The sequence below is a fragment of the Baudoinia panamericana genome (assembly GCF_000338955.1).
Source record: "Baudoinia panamericana UAMH 10762 unplaced genomic scaffold BAUCOscaffold_12, whole genome shotgun sequence".
NCBI lineage: Eukaryota > Fungi > Ascomycota > Dothideomycetes > Mycosphaerellales > Teratosphaeriaceae > Baudoinia > Baudoinia panamericana.
Window position 1 is genome coordinate 178,517 of NW_006911268.1, and position 17,370 is coordinate 195,886.

At 53.9% G+C, this 17,370-nt stretch overlaps 10 protein-coding genes across 10 annotated transcripts; 5 read left to right on the top strand and 5 right to left on the bottom strand.

Moving 5' to 3' along the window:
* Positions 1-1,286: 1,286 nt before the first annotated feature.
* BAUCODRAFT_77008 (uncharacterized protein) lies at positions 1,287-2,149 on the bottom strand (the record flags this gene model as incomplete). Its single annotated transcript, XM_007681748.1, has 2 exons — positions 1,287-2,012; positions 2,051-2,149. 2 exons carry the CDS (start codon positions 2,147-2,149, stop codon positions 1,287-1,289), a joined length of 825 nt encoding a protein of 274 aa, XP_007679938.1.
* A 125-nt stretch (positions 2,150-2,274) lies between these two features.
* On the top strand, positions 2,275-2,974 carry BAUCODRAFT_114410 (uncharacterized protein; the record flags this gene model as incomplete). The annotated part of the gene is made up of 2 exons (XM_007681846.1): positions 2,275-2,754; positions 2,833-2,974. Exons 1-2 carry the CDS (start codon positions 2,411-2,413, stop codon positions 2,972-2,974), a joined length of 486 nt encoding a protein of 161 aa, XP_007680036.1. The 5' UTR covers positions 2,275-2,410.
* Positions 2,975-3,252: 278 nt separating this feature from the next.
* Positions 3,253-3,908, bottom strand: BAUCODRAFT_76753 (uncharacterized protein; the record flags this gene model as incomplete). Its single annotated transcript, XM_007681731.1, has 2 exons — positions 3,253-3,426; positions 3,492-3,908. 2 exons carry the CDS (start codon positions 3,906-3,908, stop codon positions 3,253-3,255), a joined length of 591 nt encoding a protein of 196 aa, XP_007679921.1.
* Positions 3,909-4,163: 255 nt separating this feature from the next.
* BAUCODRAFT_37538 (uncharacterized protein) lies at positions 4,164-5,638 on the top strand. Its single transcript, XM_007681588.1, has one exon. It carries the CDS (start codon positions 4,383-4,385, stop codon positions 5,478-5,480), a length of 1,098 nt encoding a protein of 365 aa, XP_007679778.1. The 5' UTR covers positions 4,164-4,382; the 3' UTR covers positions 5,481-5,638.
* A 605-nt stretch (positions 5,639-6,243) lies between these two features.
* Positions 6,244-6,614, bottom strand: BAUCODRAFT_37545 (uncharacterized protein). The gene has a single exon (XM_007681589.1). The coding sequence runs from the start codon at positions 6,542-6,544 to the stop codon at positions 6,257-6,259; it is 288 nt and encodes a 95-aa protein (XP_007679779.1). The 5' UTR covers positions 6,545-6,614; the 3' UTR covers positions 6,244-6,256.
* A 237-nt stretch (positions 6,615-6,851) lies between these two features.
* BAUCODRAFT_95801 (uncharacterized protein) lies at positions 6,852-9,276 on the top strand. The gene is made up of 3 exons (XM_007681847.1): positions 6,852-7,420; positions 7,468-8,960; positions 9,017-9,276. The coding sequence occupies exons 1-3, from the start codon at positions 7,266-7,268 to the stop codon at positions 9,055-9,057; spliced, it is 1,689 nt and encodes a 562-aa protein (XP_007680037.1). The 5' UTR covers positions 6,852-7,265; the 3' UTR covers positions 9,058-9,276.
* Positions 9,187-11,175, top strand: BAUCODRAFT_568824 (uncharacterized protein; the record flags this gene model as incomplete). The annotated part of the gene is made up of 10 exons (XM_007681848.1): positions 9,187-9,240; positions 9,296-9,477; positions 9,527-9,994; positions 10,044-10,203; positions 10,253-10,403; positions 10,451-10,516; positions 10,564-10,672; positions 10,725-10,946; positions 10,996-11,075; positions 11,137-11,175. Exons 1-10 carry the CDS (start codon positions 9,194-9,196, stop codon positions 11,173-11,175), a joined length of 1,524 nt encoding a protein of 507 aa, XP_007680038.1. The 5' UTR covers positions 9,187-9,193.
* Positions 11,176-11,199: 24 nt separating this feature from the next.
* On the top strand, positions 11,200-11,355 carry BAUCODRAFT_125626 (uncharacterized protein; the record flags this gene model as incomplete). Its single annotated transcript, XM_007681849.1, has 1 exon — positions 11,200-11,355. The coding sequence occupies one exon, from the start codon at positions 11,200-11,202 to the stop codon at positions 11,353-11,355; it is 156 nt and encodes a 51-aa protein (XP_007680039.1).
* Positions 11,356-12,952: 1,597 nt separating this feature from the next.
* On the bottom strand, positions 12,953-14,416 carry BAUCODRAFT_37550 (uncharacterized protein). Its single transcript, XM_007681590.1, has 4 exons — positions 14,330-14,416; positions 14,074-14,275; positions 13,500-13,847; positions 12,953-13,444 (listed from the first exon to the last, which is right to left on the bottom strand). Exons 1-4 carry the CDS (start codon positions 14,405-14,407, stop codon positions 13,404-13,406), a joined length of 669 nt encoding a protein of 222 aa, XP_007679780.1. The 5' UTR covers positions 14,408-14,416; the 3' UTR covers positions 12,953-13,403.
* A 2,085-nt stretch (positions 14,417-16,501) lies between these two features.
* Positions 16,502-17,161, bottom strand: BAUCODRAFT_37552 (uncharacterized protein). The gene has a single exon (XM_007681591.1). It carries the CDS (start codon positions 17,032-17,034, stop codon positions 16,792-16,794), a length of 243 nt encoding a protein of 80 aa, XP_007679781.1. The 5' UTR covers positions 17,035-17,161; the 3' UTR covers positions 16,502-16,791.
* Positions 17,162-17,370: the final 209 nt, after the last annotated feature.

A 17,370-nucleotide genomic window follows, 5' to 3' on the forward strand; every position in this document is an offset into this window, starting at 1 on the left:
GGGCTACTCTGCACGACAATGCTGCGGCCCGTCGATCGCTTTCGCTGCCTCATGCTTTGGTATCCTTCTCCGAGCAACGTTGCCAAGAGGTTCGGGACAAGGTATTTGCCTTCCTTGGCGTCTGCAGTACATGCATAGTTCCTGATTACGAGCTGCCTATGACCGACTTATTCATCTTCGCGCTTGCCCAGAGTCTGAGAGAGTGTCGAGAACTAAATACACTTGCACCCAGCACCAGCAGCGACCAACAAACGGAAGAAATGCATTTATGGGCTGCACTTGCAAGAGCACTGGAACTACCTCAGAATGATTATCGTCTTGGCATATTGTCCATAATGGTTTTCGAGCAGATTGGTTGTAGCGGAGAGGAAATCAGGCATTACGTGCTTTCTTCTAGCTTCTGGCGTCGGTGGTACCTTGTCCGATGGCTCTGGAGGAGGATTATTATTCTGATCGGTCGGCTGGAATTATATATTCTGTGCCACTGGAAACGACACGTGGAGCGCACCAACGCTATGCTGACCACCCCAGATGGTCAGTCAAGAACGATTCGCGAATGGCGGGAGTACATTGCTGCAGTTGATGGACAAATTGTCGCGAAGATGCGCAAGTGTTCCACCTGAGTGTCAGCTCCTGCCCTCAGACATACAGGGACAAGCTGACTGCCTGACACTACTCGGTGTGCATGCACAAGCATCCCACCACAAGTACTGTCTCTTGGTCGGCCAAGTCTCTTCCATCGGGTGTGGCGTAGGGTCGCTAGGTCGCCCAGGGCTGGTGCACACTGCGGCTGCGGTATGATCGGATCCGGAAACTTGGTCACAAGCCAACCCGGATGAAGCCAAATTGGAAGTGGCCAGTATAAGGCACCAAGTAGGGAGGAAGAGTTTTTAGAGAGTCTGCAGGCTATGGAGCTAGTTGAATGAGCTATTGTACTCTGGGAGATTGAAAGCAGGCAGATGCCGCTTGAGGGGAATTCGTTTGAACATCTTGCAATATCCTGCCACCTCGCCAGTCAGTGCTCGATAAGGTGGGGTGAGTGTTGATATGGAAAGCCTTACCAGCACCTTCCTCGCGAACTCTACATGCTCGTGCATTGGACGGCGGGAGTTGACCGTACAGAGACTGCAACTCGTTGTCGAGATCCTGCTTCCCACTGATTCTAAGTTGTCAAAAGCCTCAAGGCTTCTGCTCAGATGAGCATTGCCGGGAGGCGATAGAGGCACCTTGATCAAAACAGCCACTCGTAGTATGTAGTCTGAGCTCTGGCTGGTGCTCAAGCCTTCTCACTCGTGGTGTCGAACTGTCAACTCGGCATCTTTCTTGGCCGGTCTATCACCAAAGATCGTTGTGCCTATCCGCACCTCATCACTACCTTGAGCGATTGCAGATTCAAAGTCGGAGCTCATGCCCATACTGAGTTCGAGCTGGCTAGGCTCGATACCGAGTTCCTTTGCCACGTTGTCTCGCGTTTCCCGTAGCGTGAAGAAGTCCTCGTTGATAGCGTCCTGCGAATCTGCCGCCTGACTGCGCGCGATGGCGCCGATTGTCATCAAGCCAGCCAATTTCAGGTTCCGACAGTCGTCCCGAATGTGTCGACACAACTCAGCAGCCTGATCGGGCTCAACGCCGCTCTTCTCCGCCTCTCCAGAGGTGTTGACCTGCACCAGCACTCGCAGCTGGCTCTGCAAACCCTGCTTCTCAACAATGGCCCCACGGCCTTTCTCAAGTGCGTCCGCCTTCTTGGCCGTGTCAACGCTGCTGACACAGAACAAGTTTGGGACTTGCTCCGCCAGCGGCTTGCACTTGTTTGTTTGCAACGCACCAATCATGTGCCATCGCACTGACTTCGGCAGCAGCGCCGCCTTCTCGGTCAGCTCTTGGGCGTAGTTCTCGCCAAAGTCATGGTGCGCATGCGGTCCTTGGTGGAGGGCGAGGATATCGTTGGCGGGCTTGAGCTTCGATACTGCGACTAGGCGGACCTCGTATCGTGAGCTTGCATTGCCATCGATCTGTGTCTTAAGCCATTCACCTTGCGGCCGCCGGCGACCTTCTCGATACGATTCGTCACAGACAGGAGATTGTCTGCCAACTGCTTGGCCCGTGTCGGCTCTATACGCATGTCTTCGTCCGCCAAGTCCGTCTCCATTGTTCGAGGCACAATGTGTAAATGGATTTTTGAGTCTCGCAACCAATGCGGCCACTGGAGCCCCACATAACTTCCGATTCGGGAGGACAGCATTACCAATCACAGGATCGCTGCCAAACTTAATCTGCAATTGTATCTATCGCCGGTACATGTAGTGAATCAAAGAAAGCATCTAATCTCCCTCCCCACCCGCCGCACTACGTTTCGAGCTCTCTATCCATCACCCACCCATCGCCAGGTACACCTGGCCCCTTGTGCATTATGGCTTCTTACCTGCCCTCTCTGACCCACGACAACCTCTCTTACTACCTCGTTCCTGTCGCATGGATTCTCTCCATTCTTCCGCACTTCTACGCCGTAAGCACTTACCAAGAAGCCACGAAAAAGCAACCGGACCTGGTCAACCCGCGCGAGCACACACGTAGTCTCGACAAAGACCAGTCACTCGACAGCAAGACCAAGCTTCGCATCTTGAGGGGCGAGGCAGCGTCCAGCAACAACTTGGAGAACTTGGGCTTGTTCGCGGCGGCGGTCGTGGCTGGGAACACGGCCGGCGTTGGAGCCGGGTGGATGAATGCACTGGCGGGAGGTTACGTGCTTGCAAGGTGAGTTCTTCAGCCCTCGCGTAACTTGTAATGACAAGAATCCCGGAAGACATGATGCTAATGCCGATGGTTTTACAGGTTTGTGTACAACCATGTATACATCTTCCAGGATCTCGTACCATACGCGGCCAGGACCTTGACGTGGCTGGTAAGCGTGTCGTGCTGCTTCTCCATGTTCATCATGGCGGCGAGGGAGATGAACAAGAAAACCCTGTTCTGAGCGTGCCACAGCGACAGAAGGTCACGTTGTTTGACGCAGGAAGCACTGAGCTGAGCCGCTCGCATTTGTGGATATGATTCGATTCTATGCGATACCCTGTTTGAATACTGCGAAGGTCTACCCAAAGGGGCCATCTGTCGATGATCTAGGTATGGTTTCTCGCTCTGTCTGTTGCAAAATAGCAAAAAGCGATCGATACAATGCTTTCCCACCGAGCCACGCACCGTACTCCAAGACGCCTGTAGATGCAGCCCAATTCGCCCCGCTTCTCGAATTACCTACATGACCGTACAACACGAATTTTGCTTTTTGGATGTCTTGTAGAACATCTTTGACTGTGAGCTTAACCCGTCGGACTTCTCCACCAGGTCACTAACTTTCACGCCTCGCCCTAGCGCAGCTTCGAGGGTCTTGTGCAGTATGATCTTCGTCTCGTCGAGTTCTCGCTGGAGCTACCGATATCGTTAGCACCGCCGTACACCACCTTCGTCCTCGCCGGACCGAATTTCCGATATACCTTCATAATACTATCGGCCTGCGCCGGATCCTGATATTTGACGATATACTCCTTCAAGGCCGGAAACGGACACTCTTTCCCAGTCTGCCATGCACTCTTCGGATACCGAGCGAGGAACTCGTCCAAGATCTTCCCAAGCAGTTGATGCGCCACCAATTTCGGGTACTCCGCATCACTTATTATGATGCCTGCCACGCCCTCTGATCGCGCGTAGGCGTGAAATGTGTAGGATTGCTCCTCCACATCCTGTCGCTGGCCAGGCTTCGTAGTCTCCGCTACAGTCTTTGAGAACAAAGTCATGAACTCGCTAACGGCGGTACGGGTGAAGCGAGAGTATGCGGATAGGTCGCGCTCGGCGCAGAGTTCTACAGCGGGTTGGTCTTCGTTGCGCAGGACGCCGATGTAGAGGATCTTCATTGTTGTAGCGGCGATTGATATGGACGATCTAGGGCCAACGGTTGCTTATGACTTCCCACGAAGGTATTTGCCCGATGTATTATTACTGCAGCCTAGATTGATTGCTCCGCAAGCTGTTAGCAAAGAGATAGCATGCATATCCATGTCATCTCAGCATGCCGTCTCGTGCTTTGCGCGTCCGGGGTCGGCAAGATCCGCTGCGCAATGGTCCGTCTTGTCAGACGACTCAGCGACATCTTTCTGCACCCGCATCATCTTGCCTCGGGTCCTTCCATATTGGATGTGAAGTGTAGTCGACATCGAGATCTCCTGCCGCATCAGTGAATACGCGCTTGTAAAACTACTGCGAAAGTTGCTGGCTCTGGCGGATCGGCAACGGTATTGCTGTCAGCGATGCAATGAAAATCAACGCCGACTCTGGTGTGATCGTGATCGCAACGTTATTATACATGAGATGATCAACTTAGCGCCACTATGTCGTTCTATGCTCTAGGCTCTAATGGCGCAGGCCAACTATGCCTAGGCCACATCCAGGACCTTTCCGTTCCGACACTTTTCCCGGCACACTCAAGAACTCCCATCAAGCAAATCGCATGTGGCGGAAATCACACGATCCTTCTCTACGCCTCCGGAACAACAGAAGGCTACGGCGATAATGCTCAAGCACAATGTGGTTATCCAACTTCGTTTGAAGCTCTAGACAAGATCAAAGGTGGACATCCGCTCTTCGTCCAGCATAGCGCTGACGAAGTCCGGCAGAGACTGCACGTGAAGCAGGTAAGCGCGACGTGGAAAGCGAGCATCTGTCTCTGCTCCGATGGACGAGTGAAGGTTTGTGGTGAGGGATTGCATGGGGAGCTGGGGTTGGGAGAGGGTAGGACCGACTCATTGAATCCTTGTGCCATTGAAGAGTTTCCGCCTATGGGAACGGAAGTGGTGCAGATTGCGTCAGGTATGGCGCATACTGTTGCTGTAATGTCTAATGGCGACGTCTGGGGATGGGGTAAAGGTGGGCAAGGTCAGTTGGGTGAGCCGGCTAAGGATGTGTGGTCGCCAAGGAAGATCGAAGGATTGCCTTTCGGAGTGGCGAAAGCGGTCTGCGGTAAGGACTTTACCTTTGTAGTGGGCACTCGAGCGTCAGGCAAGCTGCGAGTCATTGGCTTAAACAAGCGTGATCGCTTCGGGCTGAAAACAAACCTGCCGTCTGCAGTGTCAGGCTGGAAAGACATCGCGGCGTCGTGGGGTAGTGTGTTCATTCTGGGCGAGCATGGCAAGCTACGCGGCTTTGGCAGAGATGATCATGGTCAGCTCCCGCCGTCAGACCTCCCATTCGTCGAAGCCATTGCCGCTGGTAGCGAGCATTGCCTGGCACTGACTAAAGGTGGCAAAGTATTAGCTTGGGGGTGGGGGGAACATGGCAATTGCGGAGAGCCTACCGATGAGCGAGGCGACGTCAGCGGTCACTTCAATGTGCTGGACGTGTTGGAGCCCATAGGAGGCCTGTTTGCTGGTTGCGCCACAAGCTTCATCACAACGCATGATGCCGAGTTGCAGAGCGGCAGATATGGATGAGCTGAACCAGTACTCACATGTTCAATCGAACATACCGTGGAGCTGAAAAAAGTCAGCGATATTGTACTTCACAAGTACGGCGCGGCTGACTCACCTGCGACAGCCGTTGTGTCGGCTCCAGCCCAACCTGACTGGCAGATGTTGTCACACTGGACCGCTGTGGTGCTCTGCCTTCGGCACCGCTATCGCGGAACGTAGCATGGAAGCTGCCGTCCAGATGGTCGCCACTAGCATCCCAGCCAAGCATCTCATCTGGCTCATCATGATCGTAGTTTGGAGGATCCCACGTCTGGTCTTCTTTGTCGGCTGGGATAAACAGGCTTTCCGACTCCGCGTTTGACTCTGCGACGGAAGGCTGTCGTGAACGACCTTTCAACGACACGCGCTGACTTTGTATCTGGCTTGACGGACCCATTTTCGTTAGCGGACGTGGAGGTGGCGGCATAGCGGAAGTCGCTCGACTGCCGGCCTGGAGCTGAGGTGTTATGGACGGCTGCCTTGAGGGGCTGCGGGTAGTGACAAACTTCGGATCTGGCGTGAAGGGTGCAGCACGGCCGTCACCGCTGGTCATGAGTGTGAACTCAGCATGCATGCCAAAGTTTTGGTAGCTGAATTGCAGAGGGCGGCCTGGGAAGGAGAAGCGGGCCGAAATTGCACCCCGGAGTGTCTCTGAATGGGTAACGATGGCTTTGAAGTCTTTGACACTGATAACAATATGGATGTCCTGCTGCATGTGGAAATCCTCAAAGTCTTCTATGTGAAGGGTTATGGCTGTTTCAAGCGGCTGCCTGAGCGCTTCTCCGGAGGGTATCAGTAGCAGGCTCAGGGAAGGAGTTCCGAAACAGCTTACCCTTGCTTTCCGGGATCTTTTCGGTGAAGCTCGTGAATATGACCTTACCGGCCTGAGCCAGCAGGTCCAGTTGCTCGGTTTTCGAGCCGAAGAACTCAATGTATTCTCTCAGTACTTTTGAAGAGATACGCCAGCCTTGCTTCGCTGCTGAGCGATCGAAGAGAGCGTGCATGACTTCAACAGATTCGTAGGTCAAGCGGTACGTCTTTGCCATGCCTGCTGCCCGTCAATATACACAAAGAAGTGGCGTATCCCAACTAGCCGTACCGTGCTTGCATAACATCTTCACAGTCAATCGGCACTCTGCCTTCTCCAACTGCTCATCGACAGTGACATCGCAACGTTCGATCAGAGGCTCCCGGCCTCTGGAGTCGTTCGCTCGGCCCTTGAACACAGATTGCAATGCCTTGTTCAATAGTTGACACGTAATACAGTCGCCGCCCTTGGCATCGCGCGTGCCAACGAACTTGTAGTCGATGAAGAAGACCTTCGAATCTAGCGCAAATGCTGCGTATGCTGTTCGTGAGAGATTAAGGCTGGTGATAGTGAGCTGTCACCAGGTAAGAAACAGGTCGTGTTCAAGGATGTGGAAAGGGTATTGAGGAGACCTGCCTTCCCACTCTTCGCCTCGATTGACACGTACTCGCCGAACTTTGCAAGGCACACAGCGCGTCATACATACGGTTAGTCGCGTCTGGCGTAAGCGAGAAGCTCAGTATGGCCGTCATTACCGCGGAAAGGCATGTTGTTGACGAGGTGTAGTTGGCTTTGCAAAGGAACGCGTTGTGAAAGCTTGATGCTCCGACGTCACTTTATCGCGAAGTATCAACAGATGCGCAACATCGCGGACGAGCTAGCAAACCCTTTCAGACATCACTCACACGGCAATCTTGACGCGGAAGCACGAGTAGGTGTATGATAGTTAAGCAAGCGCGATGGCTACTGAACATGCCGAGCTCGCTCTCCCAGCGGACCTATTCCATCTCCTGTGCGAAGAGTTGGCTGCACGGGCAGACTATGATACCCTCTCCAACTGCATAGCGAGCAGCAAACACATTGCTAAAGCTGGCGCGATCGCTGCTCTCTATCGGTACGTTCGATTCGCTTACGCAACGCACTTGTCTAACGGTCATGTAGCATCAGCCTGGGCGAGCGGTCGCCTCTCAAAGGTGGCGGTAGCGACAATCTGTCGTTTCCGGAGCAGGATCTCGTGGTGATGCGATGGTCGATACTGTGGCGTACCCTTATTCTATCAGCACTCGGCGGGACACTGTATCCTTACTGCCGTCACCTGCGAGTCCTCGATCTTCGAGATCTGTCTGACCTACTTGACCGGATGGACGAGGCCAAGTTCAAGACCAAAGTCGCGAAGCACTTCTTCGCTGGTCCGTTGGGTCGTTTTCATTACACCTACCAGACCACCGGAAAGCACCGCTTTGTCCGACTGGACATCAAGCGAATCCTTCTCGAAGTCGGCGACCAGCTAACACAGCATGCGCCGCTTCTAGAGAGTATATCAGAGCCCAGTACTTCTGATGTCTTGTCAAGCGCACTACCGCTGTGGGCATCAAGGCTTGGACATCTGCTCGAACTGGAATTGTGGGACGGTAAGGCTCTCGCAGACGAAAGCCTCCGCAACCTGCTGCATGTGCACTGCCCGAAGCTGAACCAGTTGCGCATGCACCACTCCTCTGGCGAGCATTCGGACCAGTGCATTGCGGCTTTCGTTTCTGGCTTACCTCCGGACACTTTGATCGCGTTTGAGAATATCAGCCTCAGCCAAATAGGCCCAGAGACCTGTCTGGCGTTGAACAACCACGGCAGGAGCCTGGTGTCGCTCAAGCTTGCACTCGAAGAAGACGGAATTCTGGCACTAGGACTTCTTCAGAGCTGCACGCGAATGCGGATATTGGAGATCGCAGCTCTAAGGACTTCGGTAGATCTTAAGACCACACAGAATGACGTCTTTGTCGAGATTGTCGAATGGCTAAAGCAGTGTGATGCTCTCACCGAAGTGCAATTTACCAGCATCATCTCAGCGCCTGATCTACTGCTTCCGGTCCTGCTCAACAGCAATGTCAAGCTCCGCAGCCTCGCTATAACGGCGAAAGAAGACTTGATGTATGTGGTCAAAGATCATCACGACTTCCACAGGGCTTTGGGTCGGCAGTCGAGCCTGCACAGCCTCACGCTACGCGCTGAACCAGAACCGGTTACTCGCGACGATATGGAGATTTTAATGAATACGTTTTGCTCACTCGTCCATCTCCGCGATCTGAACCTTCACCGCATATCAGACTATATTAGCGATGACCATGTAGCTTTACTTGCTCGAGCATTGCCACAGCTAGAGTCGTTCAGCGTCGGTGGATACGGAATCTCCGATATGGCACTCGCCAGCGTAGCCCAGCTGAGAAAGCTGACTACCATGACGTTCGCTGGTCTTACCAGATTCACCGTAGATGGAATACTGGGCTTCATAGAGCAACTTGGGGCCGGCAACGAAGGCTTGGTGCTCTCGATTGAGATGGCACAACCAGATTCGATAATCTCTGAAGAGGGCCAGGAGATATTACGCGAGGCTATTGCCCATAAAGTGAACGGCCGGTTCGAGTATCAGCCGCTCCGAGGTACCGTGACAGCAAAGTGAAGTAGTGAAGAGAAGTAGACGCTGACACCGCTGCAGATCCAGACGTTCCGGAATTTGATGGCAGTGACTCTGAGTAAAAGCACAGGGTTGTCTGTCAAATGCTCTTGAGTTCGTGGTACAAACTTGGAGGTCCACAGTCAAGCGCACAATGACGTCAAGCCTAGGCATATCGGTAAACTGCAAGAGCGTCTCAACATGGAGCAGGGTAGGACAATGAAGCGAATACTGATCGTTGCGGGCTCGGATAGCTCTGGAGGAGCGTGAGTGAAGCGAATTATACCAAGAAAGGGTGCCACGGCGCTAACGCAGCTCTAGAGGCCTTGAGGCGGATCAGCGCGTTTGCGCCGTTCATGGCTGCTATGCTATGACCGCTACCTCGGCCTTGACTGCTCAGAACACACAGGGTGTGTATGGCATCCATGAGACTCCATCAGGCTTCGTGCAGAAGCAGATCGATGCTTGTATAGACGACATTGGGGTTGATGTAGTTAAAACAGGTACTCTACCTCGTCCTGTGATCATGCTACCACACTAAGCCTTGGCTAGGCATGCTTGCTTCGGCAGGCACAGTATCTGTCGTTGCCGAATCGATACAAAGATACGGCATCAAGTACTCTGTCGTTGATCCGGTCATGGTAGCGACGAGCGGTGCATCACTCCTTCCCGAGAACGCTGTTCGTGTTTTGTGCGAACAGCTCTTACCGAGGACATACATTGTCACGCCTAACATTCCAGAGGCCAACTTGATGCTCAGAGAAGCTGGAGAGCCAGCCATTGAAATTGTCGACCTGGACGGACTCAAGCAGCTCGCACATGCCGTACACAAGCTCGGGCCGAAGTATGTACTAATCAAAGGCGGTCATCTTGCGTTGACATCCGATCGTAAGGTGGCCAGATCTGAGGATGAGAGGAAGCTCGTCGTCAATGTACTACTTGGTGATGGCGTGGAAGAAGTGTTCGAGCTTGCTTATCAGAGGTCTCCCAACACTCATGGCACTGGCTGTTCACTTGCATGTGAGTAGTCAAGTCTCATGCGGTAGTCTGAATGCTAAGCGAATTGCAGCCGCAGTTGCATGCAACATCGCGCAAGGCTTTAGCATTACGAAAGCCGTACGCGCTGCTTGTAGGTTCGTCGAGGCTGGAATTGCAACGAGTGTCCACCTCGGACAGGGCTCGGGGCCGCTGAATCATTTTCACTCCATCCAGATCTTGCCGTTTGCACCGTGAGTACTTGTTGCACTTCTGGCTTGGTTACAATCTGACTCGGGACAGCGGGCGCTTCGTTGAGTATCTTCTGGACAGGGAGGATGTCAAGCCGGCATGGCACGAGTATACCCATCACGAATTCGTGGAGCGTATGGGTGATGGCACGTTGCCTCGGGAGAGTTATAAACACTACATGATACAGGACTACCTTTACCTTGTCAGCATCATAGCTCAGGCAATGAAGACGTTTGCTGACTTACCCAGATCCAGTTTGCAAGAGCGAACGCACTGGCGGGATACAAAGCGAAGACGCTAGACGACATCGCCGGAGTAGGTCTGTCTCGGCTTGCGTGAATCTGCTTCTAACAATATTGCAGGCGGCAACAATCGTCACTCACATCCGCCATGAGATCAACCTGCATATTACCGAATGTGAAGACTTCGGCTTGACGCAAGAGATGATGGAGCAGTGTGAGGAGAGTCAAGGTACGATGTTGACCAAGCAAGCGTTGTGCGGATGATTGCTGATGGCGAGCAGCATGCACTGCGTACACCCGTTACGTCCTCGATATCGGACAATCCGAAGAGTGGCTCGCACTGCAGGTTAGCCTGCTGCCCTGTCTACTCGGATATGGCATGATCGCACGAAGACTGCATGAGATTCAGGTCGCCAACCCACCCAAAGAACCAAACAAGTACCTCACGTGGATCAACAATTATGTTGCGGAAGACTACTCTGCCGCGGTAGAAAAGGGTAGCGGTAAGCAGAAGCTTACGCTTTCAACAGCCTTTATTGACGGTGTCTGCAGCTTTGATTGAGAAGCATGCCGTGAAGCAGTCTCCGAGCAGAATAGAGGAGCTCGTCGCAATCTTTGTCCATGCCACCAAGGTCAGTCAGTTGGTTGTCTTGTTGTCGTTGTGAAATCACTGACAGTGTGAACGCGGCTCAGATGGAGTGCGGCTTCTGGGATATGGCCGGCTCCGCTTGATCTTCGTCGTCATTAAGCAATATAATGGAGAGCACTGGCAAGCGCAGCACCTTCGACAATGCTGGGCGCCGCGCAAGGGGGGAATATGTCGATGTATTCGAACACAGTTCGGCACACATTTCGGCACATAGATCGATGAAGAAGGATGGACTATGTTGCTCGTTAGTACGGCCACGGTGACACGGCTCTTGTAACACATCTAAACAGTCCTTCACCCCATGTCAGCCTTTCATTCCCAACTGCTGCAGCTCTTCCTGGCAAGACTGCTACCGACTGCTGTTGATTGTCTTTCCAATGCGAGCGAATCGTCTGCTGTTGAAGACGTCGATTTCACCCTTCAGTGCCGCGTTCCAATACAGCTCTTTTGCGTAACGGAACGGTCCTTACAAGATATTGAAGGCTCTGATCCTTGGGGGTAGCATGCCTTCGGCAGCGCTGGCGTTGATGATTGCGGTACAGGGAGCACTGCTAACGGCAACAACAGCTTCGGGAGGATCAGAGGCACCGAATCTCGAGGTCGAACAGCCAGATCACATCTACCACTCCGTACGACCGACGAGGGCGCTGACGTAGCTTGTCGAAGTGTAGTCAACATCTCAGCAAGGCATCGATGAGCTATCTCCTTTTGTTGAACCATGCGAAGAAGACTTGGTAAGACAGTTCGCGATGCGCGGAGCAGAGGGGGAAGAGTATGTCAGCCTTGCGCTTGGCGAAGACGCTGTGCCGTCTTGCGGCAGTAGCCTGCTCCGTATCGCGGCAAACAACTGCCCTACGCTTTCGCCTTGTCTCGCCGCCTTTGTGATGCTGGAGCTCTACAACGAGGCCACGTCCACAGACGCTACAGCTCGGCTATATGATTGATAGGGACGCAAGGTCACCGGGGTGCCGATCAAGATACTTTGCTTCACCCTTCGCCGCTCGCGCGGAGTGAGTTCTATTATCAAGCACTCTCGTCAAAAGCCACGACGGTCAGCTTTCGGCATGTCGGATTCTCACCAGAGCCTTGTCTTTCAGCGCGTGAGCAAACGTGTACTGACCTCGAGTGCGCGCGGGGCTCTTCAAGTTGAATCTGCGAGCCATAACCACGGCGGAAGATGATGGGATGTGGTGAGAGAAGCCTCGGGCGGTCCACGGTGATGTAGACTGTGTCACAAAGCAGGTAGAATTAGGTCCTCGGGGGGATTACCCTGCGTCTAAACGCAGAACGCTGGCGGTGATAAAGACCAACTTCACCTCGTCATATCCACAGCCTTTCTACGAAACCTTGTAAGAGTCCCGCCCGCCACTCATTGGATGTCAATGCAATCTATACCCTGGACGGCGATGCTCACCATGTGAAACTGCAAACGAACAAGTTTCTATGGCTGGCGCACCCTGAGAAACCATGCCTGGTCTGGCAAGCGTCGTTATCCCGCTTGCCTGACGCTTCCAAAGCTTGTGTTCCGGTGCTTCGTCACGCCAGGCACGACGGTCTTTGCCACTTGCGCCGTGTAACCTTTGTCATAAGCGCTAAGATGTACTTTATCTCACGGCAGTTGATCGGTAGCCTTGCACTAGTCGCACGTTGTTCAGATCGAGCTAAGAGAGCGCACCGGCGTGCAGCGTGTAGACAGGGATAGTGTGCGGTTGCTGGAACTTGCTAGCGTGAGTGGTGATGATTGGGATCGCAGTCTATAGGCGCTCGTTGGGCTACTGTGATACTAATTTCATTTATATACTCTCTTCGAGAAGTAAGTTTGGGAAGTGTGAATACAGCTTCAAACCAAAGCCTCTGAATTGTGAGATGATTGTACCTAATCGTACAGTTACAGTGGTACTGGCTACACCAACGAGCATCGGGAAAAGGGTGCGAATAGCTACAATAATGGCGCCCAAACTCGCTGAGAGAAAGCTCTCCTAAGTTTGACCACCCCTTCGGAGCTTCCTTCCGCCTCCGCTGCCAGTCCCGAGCCGCTTGTGGTATATGAACCGGACAGGCCGTCAGACATGCGTCTCTGTATGTGCGCAGCCGTCACGTCGTATCGGTAGCTCGCTATGCCGCCGGCGAGCGGATATACACCGGCTGTGAAAACTCCAACAATGGGAAATCAAATCAAATCGCTTGCCACCCAGAATGCGATGCTCCACGCAGATGCAGACCTTGCTCGAGCCTCCACAATGTAGTACCGGAAGAGACTTTACCGTGCGATGTGGCGTCCAACTCCATTAGCGGTTGAGCCGAAGACCAGTTACTGTTGCTGGTATCCTGGGGGAGGAGGATGCTCATTGTCTGTGACACTGTCAGCGGTGGAATGGAAACATATGATGCTCGCGGACTCACGCACGTTGCTGGTATTGCAACCCACCCGGAGCGTACGGACTCTGTGGATACCCTTGGCCACCGTACATCTGGCTCTGAGGTGCGTATTGCGGTGCACCATCGACTTGCTGAGGCTGAGCGTACTGGCCGGGCTGGGCGGCAGCTTGCTGATACCCAATAGGCGGCAGCTGAGGGCCTCCCATTTGTGGCGGCATCATGTGTTGCTGCGCGTACTGTGGTGGCGGACCTTGGGCTTGAGCCGCATCTTGACCGTTCCGAGCAGCTTCCTGGCGCTGGCGTTCCTCGTCTTGCTTACGCTGATTCTCCTCCTCCTTCTTCTTCGCCTTCCATTCCTTGCGGATCTCTTTGAATTCTGCGAATGAACTTCGTCAGCCTTCATGCAAGGTCCATGTGCATACGCGTACAAGGACAAGCTTGTCTCGCGCTAAGCTTAAGCATCGCTCGCCCTAATTCTAGCGTCCGCGCGAAATTCCCTAATATGATAAGTGCTCGTAACACGACATCACTCGGCTGATCGCACGTGCGAACGGAGGATTTGTGAATATCACGCGTGAGTGTTACAGATGGCTGAACCTTACCCTCTGGTGTACGTTTCGGGCCGTGCGACTGCATAGTCACGTGCGCATTCAAGTGGTTCAACGTGCCGTACGCTTTCTCGCACCCGTTCCATCCGCATTTATACATGCGCTCGATCTCCTCGTAGCGCCTTCGAGGCCGCTTGTGTTGCTGCGCTCCGGGAATCGGCACGAAAGAATAAACAGTCGACAAAGGATGACCGCCCTGTGACACGTCAGAATGCCACAGTGCGCGTGCAGCTGGTAGCATGCCACTTACCGCCGGAGGCCTAGCTACATGCGCGACCATGTTTGGCGCTGCGCCGCCTGTTGTCGCAGGCGAGTGACCGTAGCCCATCGGCTGTGGATAGTGACCCGCCCATTCAGGTCTTGCATACATCGGCTGCCCAGCATACTGTGGCATCTCATTCTGAGGTGGATACGGCGAATACCCATGCGGAGGGTAGGTAGGACTTGACTGCGCGATCGAAGGGTCTATTGGTACATTTCCGTTAGAACTATTGTTGTGGGGCGCGTGACCATTGGTCGGCGTGCCATCAGGCATATGCTGGGACGGACTTGACGTTTGCGCCATACCGGCGTGCGCACCTTGCGCTGTCGGTGGGTAGCGGGCTTGCTGGCCGTCTGCGTACGAGCGTTGTATGTATTCTGGGAACGAACCAGATCGCGCCGACTGCGGCAGGCCGTAGTCGGAGTTCGGTGTCGCTGACGACGAGAAGTTCGAAGACTTGTAGTCTTGTTGAGCCGTCTGGTACTGCACAGCAGATGCTTGATCTGCAGATGACCCTTCAGACTGGTGCCCGTTGTACGGGACGTATGGAGAGCTCAAACCTGACTGCGGATACTCGGGCTGTCTACCATCCATTGATCGAGCGCTGTCGTGGTGCAAGTGCGTTGCCAGAATCGCGCTTAGCGAGGGATCGTTGTTGTGTTGATGTGCTGACGCGGTATAGCCCGTGGACATACTACGCCCACAAAGGATAGGTAGAATGTAACGCAAGTGGCTCCAAACCCAAGCACCGCTGACAGCGCGCCGGTCGGTACAAGTGCCCGCCGAATCGACGGTCGGAGGGAACTGTTGTTTTGACGGGAGGATAGCGCGATCCTCGGCTCTTTCAGCACGGATGATGTGCAGGCCAGCGTCAGGCGAAGTCCACGGCAGTTCTAGCGCGACGATGGAAGAGTAGCGCAGAATCTTCTTTTAACGTGTGTGGGTCGTTCCAGCTCAGTTATGCCATAGACACGCCGGGCATATTTAGCCTAGAAGCTGTGCAGAAGCGATGCAAGTGGAAAGGTAGGGCGGGCTTGAAGGCGGTGCTAGTGGAAATACTCCGGAGTAGCGTAGCGTAAACTACCAAGCGTGGTCGATGTTGGGGTGGCGCACTTTGCCCTGCTTTTTACGCGGTCTTGTGCCAGGGCCCGGTATGGTGCGTGCGAGCAGATGGAGACGGTGAGGTAATTGCAGCGGAACCCGACGATCCTTTTAGCTGCCGGCCGCGGGTAGACGATGCCTGGCCAGCAACTTCTGCCCTGCAGGCAATTGGTTAAAGATACAACTGACGCCACGAGCCAACGAGGCGAGAGCAGTGTTGCAGGAGAGTTTGGGTCAAGCTTCTCGGAGCTTGTCAGATGACGGCACGTCGACTTCAGCACGCGAAATGATCACGGGCGACAGGGTGACGAATAGAGTTCTACGAACCTGCAGGCCTGCACAGTTGGCTGGCAAATTCCGGCCGCAGAGTTTTCGCCGGCTTGGCAGCTTCTCGCAGCGTGTCAATCTCCGAAGAGGCCACCTCCACTGGATTGGAAGCGGTGAGCAGGAACTCGTTACTGTAGCAGTATCCGCAGCGTTGCTCTGCGTACCGGCCGTGGATGTATTGCAACTCAGTCTCTCCGTCTGGTGATTCGCGGCTTCTTTAACGAGCCTCACGTGCTTTCGCTACGCGAGTTATCACCTCGTGCCTTTCCAGGAATCGGTGACAACCCGGGAGTCACCGCGTTGCGCGCTAGCAGCTGAATCTGGCGACTTTACGATGTGGGTGAGGGCCAATGTTGTTGTTCCTGCGGTCCAGGTGATGTAGTCCTGGATGAATTATGATGATCGCTTTGCAGTACAGCCAGACTGCAGGGGCAGCGTGGCGGCTGTGGCCTGATGGCCGCGGAGTCCTCCGCAATCGTGGTTGTGAGTACTGTAGTGTTGTCGGGCAAGCTTGCAGGACGGTCCGTGAGGCTCTCAACACTAGCGGGCAAGAGATCGAGCTAGTGCACGAGGAGGATTGGCGCGAACGTTGGTGTGGGTTCTAAAAGAAGCTCGGCAACTGCGGCCCCGAGTTGGAGGTGATCAACAACAGATTCTTGGCGTAATTCACGGCACCTGAGTCGTGTCCCGACTCTCCTCCATACCACCTGCTCACGGTCTAGCCGACACTTCACGAGAATTACACAAGTATCGTTCGCCTGATTTGTTGCTTCATCTCTACACATAGCTACGATGCGTGTGTGATCAGGCGGGTGCGAACAGCAACGTCAGACGTGCATGCAACAAGCATTGCAGCGTCGTCACCAAAGCATCGCATACGCCACTCTACGACGGATTCAGCCAATTAAACGGTCATTTCGAGACTTGCCTCGGCTGTCTAACTGGATATGCCACGACTGGACAAAGTACGCGAGAGTGTAGACTATCCCGAAGCGCGGTGTAGCTGTTTGCTGAGCACATTTTCATACGACAACCGTGTCGTGTGAGGATCGTGCCGGGAGAGTGTGCCTCATGACCGGCTGAAGGTACGAGTTCGGATGTATTCCCGTCCACGTAAGCGGCCTGTGCTCCCAATGACGGCTTCGAGTTGAGATGAAGTCCTCAAAGAATCCGCGCTGTCCTTCATACGTGCCTCCAGAAGGCGAAGCTCGCAGCCATCTGTTGCTTCGGCTGGTGCTAAACGGTAGACAAGGCGAAACTAGCATCTAGGCTTAGTCAAACACACTTGCTGCGCTAGGGACATTTACGGCTTGTGCAAAGATGCAAGCGCGCCGCCTGGGTGCTTCAGGATCAGGTACCACAGAGCCGTCTCGTCGTAGTCTATCGTAGCCTGGTCTCGTCTCTTTCTTATATCAACTTCCTGTCTCTGGAGGGCCGTGAGTCGCTATACTTGGGACTCCAGACTTTGCTTTGCTCATCTACCACTTCTAACTCGAAATGCTCTCTCATAGGTGGGCACGCTTGTCTGCTCTGCTGCACGGAACGGAACTCAAATTACGTGACATTTGCCGTGAAGCAGTACCGGGGTTGTCGCTTGGGTT

Excerpts from the sequence above, each read along its gene's own strand:
- BAUCODRAFT_37545 (XM_007681589.1), bottom strand. The coding sequence starts at position 6,544 with ATGGCAAAGACGTACCGCTTGACCTACGAATCTGTTGAAGTCATGCAC.
- BAUCODRAFT_37552 (XM_007681591.1), bottom strand. The coding sequence starts at position 17,034 with ATGCTAGTTTCGCCTTGTCTACCGTTTAGCACCAGCCGAAGCAACAGA.
- BAUCODRAFT_95801 (XM_007681847.1), top strand. The coding sequence starts at position 7,266 with ATGGCTACTGAACATGCCGAGCTCGCTCTCCCAGCGGACCTATTCCAT. Across the intron at positions 7,421-7,467 it reads GCGATCGCTGCTCTCTATCG|CATCAGCCTGGGCGAGCGGT; the intron begins GTACGTTCGATT and ends ACGGTCATGTAG. Across the intron at positions 8,961-9,016 it reads CGAGTATCAGCCGCTCCGAG|ATCCAGACGTTCCGGAATTT; the intron begins GTACCGTGACAG and ends ACACCGCTGCAG.
- BAUCODRAFT_37550 (XM_007681590.1), bottom strand. The coding sequence starts at position 14,407 with ATGGGCTACGGTCACTCGCCTGCGACAACAGGCGGCGCAGCGCCAAAC. Across the intron at positions 14,276-14,329 it reads ATGTAGCTAGGCCTCCGGCG|GGCGGTCATCCTTTGTCGAC; the intron begins GTAAGTGGCATG and ends GACGTGTCACAG. Across the intron at positions 13,848-14,073 it reads CCCGAAACGTACACCAGAGG|AATTCAAAGAGATCCGCAAG; the intron begins GTAAGGTTCAGC and ends GTTCATTCGCAG.
- BAUCODRAFT_37538 (XM_007681588.1), top strand. The coding sequence starts at position 4,383 with ATGTCGTTCTATGCTCTAGGCTCTAATGGCGCAGGCCAACTATGCCTA.